At 37.4% G+C, this 10,732-nt stretch overlaps 1 protein-coding gene across 1 annotated transcript; it reads right to left on the bottom strand.

Moving 5' to 3' along the window:
* Positions 1 to 5,729: 5,729 nt before the first annotated feature.
* Positions 5,730 to 10,498, bottom strand: LOC135083616 (hexosaminidase D-like). Its single transcript, XM_063978315.1, has 4 exons — positions 10,081 to 10,498; positions 7,553 to 7,744; positions 7,058 to 7,170; positions 5,730 to 6,723 (listed from the first exon to the last, which is right to left on the bottom strand). The coding sequence occupies exons 1-4, from the start codon at positions 10,459 to 10,461 to the stop codon at positions 5,730 to 5,732; spliced, it is 1,680 nt and encodes a 559-aa protein (XP_063834385.1). The 5' UTR covers positions 10,462 to 10,498.
* Positions 10,499 to 10,732: the final 234 nt, after the last annotated feature.

Genomic DNA, 10,732 nt, shown 5'->3' with positions numbered 1-10,732 from the left:
AGAAGGGGACAATGGACAAGCTGTAAAGCAAAAGCAAGACTCATGCGGCTGCTCTCGTTTGTCTAACATAATTTTTATTAACTTATGTTTTCCGTAGACAAGTTTTGAAAATTTAGTGACCTAATTTCTCAATAAATCGTTGTTGGGACAAGTAACTTATCACATATAGGAAAAATCGGTATAACACAACCACAGATAAAACTTATTTTAGTTTTCATCAAAGTCTCTTAAAATAGATTCGTTACAAAAAGCTTAAAAGTTACGTTTTAAGCTTTTCACGGGGAATCCCTGGCGAATTTATAGCATTCTTCTGTGATAAATGAACCAATCCTTTTCCAGACGAACTACAAGTAGGGGAGTACCTATAATAATAGTTGCATTGTATTGTATAGACGACGGCACGTCAAGCTAAATCGTGTATCTTATGTAGTGGTAATAGAAGCAATTTTGCAACATAATTGTGTATCTGATGTGTTGTCGAATGTACAATGCATCCTTTGAACTGTGTAATATGATTAAAGCGAATTTAAACGAACTAAACGTTAATTAATGTGTGCACTGTGCATGCTTATCGTTTCACAATGTGAATGCCATAGCCCAAATAGTTCAGCAACTGCACCTAACAAATTCCTATATCTTGCTGAAAGATGTTGTCTGAATAGATACAAAATACTGAAAATAATTTCGTGTAGTAGTTTTATTATAAAGACTAGCGACCCGCCCCGGCTTCGCACGGGTGCTAAATATACATAATAAACCTTCCTCTTGAATCACTCTATCTACTAAAAAAAACCGTATCAAAATCCAATTGTGTAGAAATGTAGATAATGGCACGCAGCAAGCATTTGTTTGCCAGAGGCTTAAAACTATAAGAAAAAACGTTTAATGTATTTCCAGCACATTATAGCTCATGACAGCAACCGAGATAAATCAAGCTAGTGGTTAAATAGAGCAGAAAATCCGGCAATTGCCTCACGAAGAGCATCTGTCCTCGCTCATTTTTTCTAACAGTGTTATACATGATACATCTACTCCATTTCAGAACAACTGCATAAGAATGTCATGATGCAGCTCCATGTATCCAGCACACTGCTACTGAGGTAAGTACATCAAGCTAGCGTTTAAATAGAGCGGAAAATACGGCAATTGCTAAGCGCCTCTGTCCTGGCTCATTTATCTTAACTCCTGCTATGCAACAGCTGTTTGCAGATGGCTAACTTTGACTTCACTGAGCTAAACGATTAATGTATTAGAAATACACATCCAGCACATACTAAATGACTGCAACCAAGGAAAAAAATACAGCGAAAAATACTGCAATTGATCCACGAAGAGCATCTGTCCTGGCTCATTTATCTCAACTGTATCATACATGAGACATCTACCCATTGTCTGTACCCGCGCTGCGCGGACAATGCGGGAGAAATGAAACGGACGTGTCTGTATTCTACGGTGCAGTTATAAATAGTTTAACTGTGAATAGGTATACTTAACGCAGGTTAAAAGGGAATGTATCATACTAATCAAAAATCTGTCAAACTCCATACAAAAAAAGCACTGGTTATCGCTATAGTTACGGTCAAAGTTAGGTGGTGCAACTCAGCCTTAAAAGTTTCACACCCTTATTAATAAAAAGTTACACCTAGGATGAACACAGGATTAAAATGACATTTCCATACTAAATGACAATTTAAGCCAGAGTTCAACGTAACTTTTATTAATAAGGGGCTTAAAGGATTGGTACACTTAACAGCAACTCTACCACAAAATGTTAGCGCATTTACATTTTCAAGCATAGATTGAGGCTTTTGTTTGATTTTATTTTAACTTATGACTGAAATCGAATCGAACTCCTACTGTTGAAGCAGTGTTTTGTAATACGGACCTTAAAGATAGAAAAGGTTGCCATACCTTAACTTACAAAGAACCTGTCAAAGTATGAAACATTACCAAAACAAACAACAGTTAATTCCTCCAGTAGTTCTCGCTGAGGAGATCGGTACACCAGATTTGTTCGTCTGCAAAGTTTGTGACAAACTCTAGCAAACTAGATGCTAACAAACCTCCGTCTTACCTGGAGTTTAGTCCAGTTTGCGTTTGCAGCTACCTAATACAGTTACAATTGGTTGAAAGTTGAAGCAAGTTGTCAATTTCTGTCGCTAGAGGCGCTAGCAGATACACGCAGTAGTGTTGAAGACTTCGGTTGACAGTCGTTGGTAGATTCACACTTCCCACGCTGCATTTTCCATAGCACGCTCTGCAACTTTGATCTTGAACTTTTTTATTAAATAGCTACCCTAACAGCAGGGTATTTCTGCAAGACAGACCAAAAAAATTGGTCTTGAATTAGTTGCTCCTAAATTTATTTCAAAAGGCCAGCCTACTCGGTCTACAGGTGGTGTTATTAACACTATCATCCTAATATCCCAGACTAACTTGTTACATGGATCCGGCTCGAAGGACCAACGAAACAGGCAATAGGGAATATCTTGCATAAAAAGCGATTAGGTTTAGTTACACAATTAATTTATTATATTATGCATTGTACACGTCCACGATTTTTAGTATTCATAATAAAGAGTCAACAAGGTAAAATTGACATAACAGTAATAAATAATATTGACCTCCTTTCATACATAAACAAGCTATCCGCCTCAAGTCAATAAACGAAGGATATCATCCCCAAAATGTACCATAAAAGAAAAATATCAGAACTGCCAGTGCTATGGGACCGTTTTCCCAATTTTACGGAAACGTCAACAGCTCTCTGGACTACGATTTCGTGGAATCGCTGGAAAAGTGACATGTAACGGACGCTGCTCGGAATTCAGACGTCGAGAGTCTAGTCGATCCGAAATGTAAGCGGAATCAATTCGATAGCTTTATTTTTAGATACAGTCTGCCTAAGAGTAGGCGCACACCGTTGATTTTTAGTTGGCCGATAGTTGTGCCCGATTTTAATTTGTATGAAGAATCGGCCAAATCGAATCGGCGTAGTGTGCGCACTCCCATACATGCCCATACTGATCAACTGCCCGACTAAACTATCGGCCGACGAAAAATCAACGGTGTGCGCCTACTCTAAACCTTAGCATAAACAAAAAGTTGTTATTGATTTTGGACGATAATGGCGCATACTTAAAATGGTACATATTGGCAGTCTCGTACTTACTGACAATATTAGTCGAGGTGTAGGCTTTGCCAGATGGGCCCTAACCTCTGTAGGTCGAAGGGACTAAGTAGGTACTATCCTCCTGGGTGACTTAAATGTAAAATTATTCATGCATAGTTAGGGACAAACGGCGGAGAACCCTATACTTAGGGACAAACGATGAAGAGCTATACGGATCCTTTCGGCTAAGTCTCTTTAGATCTTGTGTATTGCTTTTTACCTTAGGGACTAGGTAAGGACTTACTAACATACCTAGACTCATTGAAGAAACGATTATTTAAATTAACTAATGTAACACAAGCAAAGATTTTGTTTTTTGTGCTGACGTCTTATGTATTCTGACTGATCTGTGTTCTGTATTCAAATATTACATCAGTGTGAGTGTGTTCGCCTCCCTCAACTTCCCTTCTGACCCGTCTGTTGCGCGACCTATACCAATGTCAGTTCATTTACCAATCGTAAATAAGTCGCACTACAAAAACAAAACACTATCAAACAAACGGCTGGACGTAAAACTTAATACATTACGAAACAAATGGAATCACATTTAATCAACAACTGTTCGTTAGACTATTCCAACTGCCATTATCTGAATAACGATCGTGAAATACAGTTCGGGATTTTATCTTTCCTCCGTGTGTGGGTTTGTGTCTGCTCCTGATTGATTGTGTAGTCCAGCTATTCTCAAACTTATGGCTACATGTAACTTTTTTCGATTTAAAAAAACAGCATTAAAACGGCTATAAAAACAATCGAAAAGACACCAATACTCCACCACCACGCTAGTCGAATAACCAAACAAAATCAGTTTAATAAGTGACAGTTGGGCTTTTTCTCGTTGCAATGATCAATAATAATGATAAAGTCTGCAATAATCAAAATTACAAATAGCAAGAATAATCTTACTAATGAGTAATTTGTGTCTTAAATTTACATGATATTCTCTCCCTGGTAAGTAAAAGGGAGATATTTTATAAATTGGGCCTATTTTTCACCGACTTGAAAAAGGAGGTTATTTAGGTGTCATTTTTTTCTATTTTTAAGGGGTTTACCCATTTACCCATCTTTGAGAATCACTGGTCTAGTGAATGCCTGGGAACACGGCTTCTCAATTAAAGGTACAAAAAACAAATTTCGAAGTCGCAGTAGCCAATAAGGGAATTAAAAACCCCTGTATCCATTTTATTACTCGAACTTTTGGGGATACTGTCTGAGTTTTAGAAGTTTTTTTATAAATACAGTTGAAAAGTGTTCAGGGATGCTCGGTGTGATTAAACAATTAGGTAGGCAAATAATGAAAACCGAATCGTTTTATAGCTATAAGGATCGGTTGCACCATCTTATTTAAACTTTTAGTTTAACAAACGTCAAAAGTCTGTCAAACTCCATACAAAAAACATCGGTTATGGTTAGACCGTGACTATTAAGTCAAAATAAGGCGGTGCAACTCATCTTAAGTATCTATCGTAGACTTAAACTGATGTCCCCATTGTCATTCAGTTTAGAAAATGTTTAAAACTAATTGGACCCCGATCGTTTCGCTTTGGGTTCTTTAGAATGGTCTTTGAAGTATTTAAAATTAAACGTTTTAATGTAAAATGGAGAAAAGATTAAGGATCTCATTGTTTGTGGACAATGATTCTGTATAAATAGAGTCTTTTCCAAATTCGCTGATTCGCATGGCTTGCTGTATGCGGGCTTAGCACAAAATTAGTATTCTTTGCCATGTTCATTATTTGATTTGCATCAGAGTCTACTTGATATTAATATTACCTGATAGTAGTTAGTTTTATATTTATTAGTTTTATAGGACCGACGACATTATAAATGTAGCAGGAAGGCGCTGGATGCAGGCCGCCAACCGAGCAACATGGAAAGCATTGGGGGAGGCCTATGTTCAGCAGTGGACGTCCTATAGCTGAGTTGATGATGATGATGATGATGAGTAGTTAGTTTTACAGGGAATATAATGAAGAATCGAAGATTTTGTAAGAGCGCTCCTACACTAAAAGTTTCACTTCTAACTTATAGTGTAACGTTGAAAGTCTAACTAGGTAGGTCCTTTGGGAGATGTAACTGCCCTAAACGGTCTGTATATAGAAGATAAATTTACATTATTAGGAACTCCGCTTTAACAGGATAAACTCCGAAACAATTCAAATAAAAATGTTTCTCAAATGTTGCGGTTTCAGAGTTTGGCGGTTACAAGAAAAAGGTTAACAAATGTTTTGCATTGTTCGCGCTTTATCCTATAGTTAAAAATGTTAAAATGTTTTAAGTTAGCCTTTTTTTCATTGGAAATTTATATTTTAACTGGAGAGAATTTATTTTGAATCGGATATCCGTGTACAAATATTTTTAAAGTAAATTCTTTACATGTAGGTTTTGGATAAATATTAGGTACTATTGCTTGTGTTCATCGCGTAAACATTTGTCTATTACACGGAATTCGATATTTTTGTTGGCGCATTGTTCAAGTGCTTTTTTAAATAAATCACTTTATTATTTAAAAAATATATTATAACAAGTATGTATTTAGTAAAGTACAATTACAATATTAAGTAACGGCAAAGCTATTGTTATTTTTCGATCTCCTCGTCCAAGTGCTTACATTGTTAACAACATCGTAGATATTTAGAAGCCTTTGGAGTTTCTTCTTAATAGGACTAATCTTGTAATTTACGTACTCAACAACAAATTCACTTTCGTAATATTTCGACATTTCTTTTGCCAAACAATTCTCAATATTCATGATATCTTTAAGATATTTGACGACAAGTGTCGAATGATTGGACATTATATTCTTATTTATAAGGTTGAGTTTTGAATAGAACTCAACATACTTCAAACCAAGCTTATCATCGTTGAAAATGTCATCCAAATTACCAGAAATAGTAGTGTATGCCTTCAAAACTTCATACAGTTGTTTGCCGTCGAATTCGCATTCGGAGTTATCGAAATTATCGATGTCAATCACACATTTCAGACTTTGAATCATTTCTGTGCCTAGGTACTTATTGAAGAAGTCTTCCAAGAAGTCGCTGCCCTCATCAGTGGTAACACCTGATTTAAACTTTTGGATCACCATTAAATTCAGAATCAGACTGGGTATAGCGACAGGCAGAAGTTCGCACGGGGCATCCATGTGGCTATACCTGGACCAGCCAGTCAGAATTACGCCTCTGAAATTGTAAACTTGGCTTTCCCCTCCAAACTTGTAGTTGGATATCATGTTCATCCAACTGTAGGTATTCATGAAGCGGTTCCTAAGATCTGGGAAGGTGGCTGTTCTTCCATCGGCGCCTTTAAAGGCAGTAGAGATCCACAAGTGCTGGAACTTTTTATGGTATTTAAACAGGTTCGCGTGCGAGATTTGTATCTCGGTTCCGTAATCCCAACACACAGGCTGTACGTTCTCAAGACCCTCGATGTAGTCCCATTCGCCTGGCTTGATCCCCCTGAGCATGTCGTCCCATATGAGCAGTGTCGTATCGCTGTACTGGGATTTCATAACGTCGGATAGGGTTTTTACGTGATGTAGGAAGATATCCCTGGGAATGTAGAATAAAGTCAGCTTGATATATCTGTTTCGAACAGTCGTAAAAACGGGAACACTATAAAATTCAATGAGCAAAAAGCTTTGTATGTTGTTTTATGACAACTACGAAAAATACCTATTATAATAAACATGCAAGCAATTAAAATTTAAATAAACTAACTTGCGTTTTTTAATTGAGATTTCAGATATAAAAAAATAATAATGAAACTGTTTTTATTTTGCACGGGTTTACATTTCCACAAATTGAAATAGAGCACATATTTTACAACATAATGATTAAATTAGTAGCAATAATGGAAATAAGATAGGTTAGTTAGTTTACTTACATGTCAACCAGATCTCTCTTCAAGCAGTGCTGACATTTATTGATATGGAAAACCTCATCGCAACCGACGTGAATATACCTTAATGTTCGTATGGAATTGTGGAAATCCATTATCTGGAAGTTTAACAACAATATAAATTACTCATCATCATCATTATCATTTCAGCCATTGAACGTCCACTACTGAACATAGGCCTCCCCCAATGATTTCCACATCACTCGGTTGGTGGCGGGTTGGCGGCCTGCATCCAGCGCCATACTTATAAATAAATTACTTATTATGGGACATGTTATGGAACACAATTAGTAAGTTAATAAATTAAAGAATGAGGGGAATGGGTTTTATTTTCTATTGGGACATTTAAATTGGTAAAGAAAATCGGTTACATAGAAACCTTTAAATTATCAAATTATAAGCTATGTATTAGCAAAAAAATTCTCATCGCATTTTACATTCAAAAGTGTTGTTTTGAGGTATATTAAAGAAAAATCATACCTGTCCTATCATGTGCGCTAAGAACACCATGGTCTCCCGTTTGCTGGGACAAATGGAGTCAGGATATAGAACTTCTTCTCTCAAGTGTTTGAACTCTTCAAGTTTTAAAGCATATTCTAAATGTCCAAAGGTTTGTACTAGAGGGATGACTTCAATTCCCACTTTTAATGCTTTGTAGATAAAACTTTCTAGCTGAAATAAGTAAGAACTATGAGTCAAGTCAAGAAGACTCAAGGTCACCCAAAGGGCGATGGAGCGGGCTATGCTCGGAGTTTCCCTGCGCGATCGAATTAGAAATGAGGAGATCCGCAGGAGAACCAAAGTGACTGACATAGCTCGCAGAATTGCTAAAATCAAGTGGCAGTGGGCGGGGCATATAGCTCGTAGAGACGATGGCCGTAGGGGCAGAAAAGTTCTCGAGTGGCGACCACGGGCTGGAAGACGTAGCGTTGGCAGGCCTCCTACTAGGTGGACCGATGATCTGGTAAAGGTTGCGTGAAGAACCTGATTATAACGTCAGCTAATGGCAGCGTGTCTATAATAACTCTAGCGGTTAATTCAGTCAGTGCCTGAGGCATGGGAGCGGCACGGGAGCGGTGACATTGACATTTATGACGTGATAGAGCATACAAGTTTGAAGGAGATAAGTCTCGCTGTCGTGACGCTCCCATACCTCAGGAACTGACGGAATTAAGCGCTAGCGCTTAGAGGGAATTGTAGGTCTAGACCTATAATTCCCTCTAGTCTATCTACAGGGTGGAAACGATAAGTGATCTCACTCGATTATTTCTAAACTATACAAGATATCGATAAACTGGTTACTGATCCTGAAAGTGCTTCACGAGCTCTATCTAATAGTAATAATAATAAGTTACAAAATAAACTGGATCTATCCGAAAATTCAATGTTTCCAACTTCCATACTTCCATACTGCCACAGTCATGGCACTCATGTCTTGATAATATTATAGCAAGTAAAGCCTAGAATCAATGTTTTCCATGAATAATTTTAAATAAGAATGCAATTTACGAGTTCATTTTAAGTGTTTATTATTTAGTAAAAAAAAAATAACACTTTTAATATTGTGTGGCTGGCATACATTTAGTATGGAGGCTGAAAACATTGAATTTTCGGAGAGATCCAGTTAATTCTGTAACTATTTACTGATACCGTTAGAAAGAGCTTGTGAAGCACTTTCAGGATGAGTAACCAGTTTTTCGATATCTTGTGTAGTTTAGAAATAATCGAGTGAGATCACTTATCGTTTCCACCCTGTATAGTAGGCAAATGTTTTAGATTGGAATCATGAATAAACGTTCAAGATAAATTATCTTCGTTATGTAATGTATGTTTCTTTAGCACAAGCTTTCCTGTTTTCTGATTACGGATTTGCTGTGATAATTATTTGGAGCAAATAATTAGAGCATTCATAATTAGTTATTAATATACGAATACAAAAGCCTAAGTTCAGTAGTGCTTAAAATCTCGTAATTAAGATTTTAGTTTCAATTTTGTGTTAAGATAAATATTAATAAGCCAAAATATAGTAATTCAGTATCAAAATTAGAAGACCTTTTAACGCTTTCAAGCATTTGTAATATTCATTAAGTATTCAGTGCCTATCTTAATAAATTACTAGGCGAATTTTGTAACGTTTTATAGCTCACAGTTGTTTATTTTAAATCAAAAATTGTTCCAGTGGCCTTCATCAGTTTTATCTCAAGGTGAGCGGTAAGTACTTCAAAATGTAAGAACTAGATTTTCGAACCTTCACTGGTTGGGTTTCATGGGATGCCAATTGTAGATCCTGGTTATACAGGAGTTGTAGCGGTGAGAAAGAAAGCCCATCTGGTTGGAGTATAGGAAACAAAGCTCTATGGGGCACGGGTCTTCCAATACAAAAATATAATGTAGCCCACCCCCGTAAGACCTCTCACCTTTACACCCGTATTCACAAACGATGCTTGCTCAAGTAAAGCAGCAAATCGAACGTACAGCGTTGAATAGCTCTGTGATTGGTTCATGTGTGACCCTGTGCGTTCACGTGCACTGTGAGACCTCATAGTAATGTTTATGAATACGGGCGTTAGCCCCGTTTTATAATGTGTCAACGCGAAATTGTGAACTCCGTCAGTTTATAATATAACGCGTGAGATTGTAAACTAAAAGTGGGTTAGGTTAGGTTAGATTGTAATCGAACTACGTCAGTTTATAATCTGACGGAATTCACAATATTACGGTGACATGTGCATCTACAACCACAAGTTAAATGCGCACCTGGTTGGAATGCGACTCTCCCTCCCACACAGCCCCACACCCGTACCAGATCGTCGATGTGACGTCACGGCTGCCAGGTGTGCAGTTAACTTGATCGGGTTGTACGACTGACTGTGTCAGTCACAGTTCCAGCTACTCATTTTCGTTTTTTCTCTCGCTCTCATCAAATGGCGAGTCATTGCGATAAATCGAGACGACATGATCAGAAATTGGTAGCTGGAACTGTGGCTGATAGTACATTAACAGCTTACCTCTGGTTTCTTATAGCAGTTCTCAGCGCTTAAATTGGCCAGCTTCCCTTCATAAGGGAACATATCCTCATACTCCATCAGCAGACTGTTCACTCCATTCTCCTTCATCAAGGGCAGAAGAGACTCCAAGTATGACAGCTTCAAAGGCGTTCCCTTCAAGTCTACGTGCACCGTGACGTACGTCAAACTCACTGACATAGGAGTAGACTTGGTCTTTTGACCACTTTTGACGAACCACACTTCAAGAAGAATGTACGAGATGAATAAATACAAGCTGAGAATTGCTAGAGCCAGTAAGATGAATCTCATTCTCAATTTCCTTGCGTTATTCAGAAAGCAACGCATCTTTGATTCATTCATAAATCTTGATAGCTCTGACATTTTGGCGTTGAAAGTTGAACCTTGTCAATGCTTGTCTTATTTTCATGGTCAATACGTCAATACTCTTTGGCACAAAAAATCCAAGAAGTTTTTAGTCTGGTTAAAAAGTTGCTCGTATTTTTTAGCTTAAAATATGATACTTTTCAAAATCTTCCGCCTCTCTGGCCTTTGATAGTCATAATTTATTAACATAGGATTTCCTAATCGTTTTACTCATTGCTGTCTGAATTGGATGATCCTAATTCATTTTAATTCATCCCTGTCTTAGCAT

Source organism: Ostrinia nubilalis, chromosome 24, assembly GCF_963855985.1.
Source record: "Ostrinia nubilalis chromosome 24, ilOstNubi1.1, whole genome shotgun sequence".
Lineage (NCBI taxonomy): Eukaryota > Metazoa > Arthropoda > Insecta > Lepidoptera > Crambidae > Ostrinia > Ostrinia nubilalis.
This window is presented reverse-complemented; position numbering and strand designations above follow the sequence as displayed.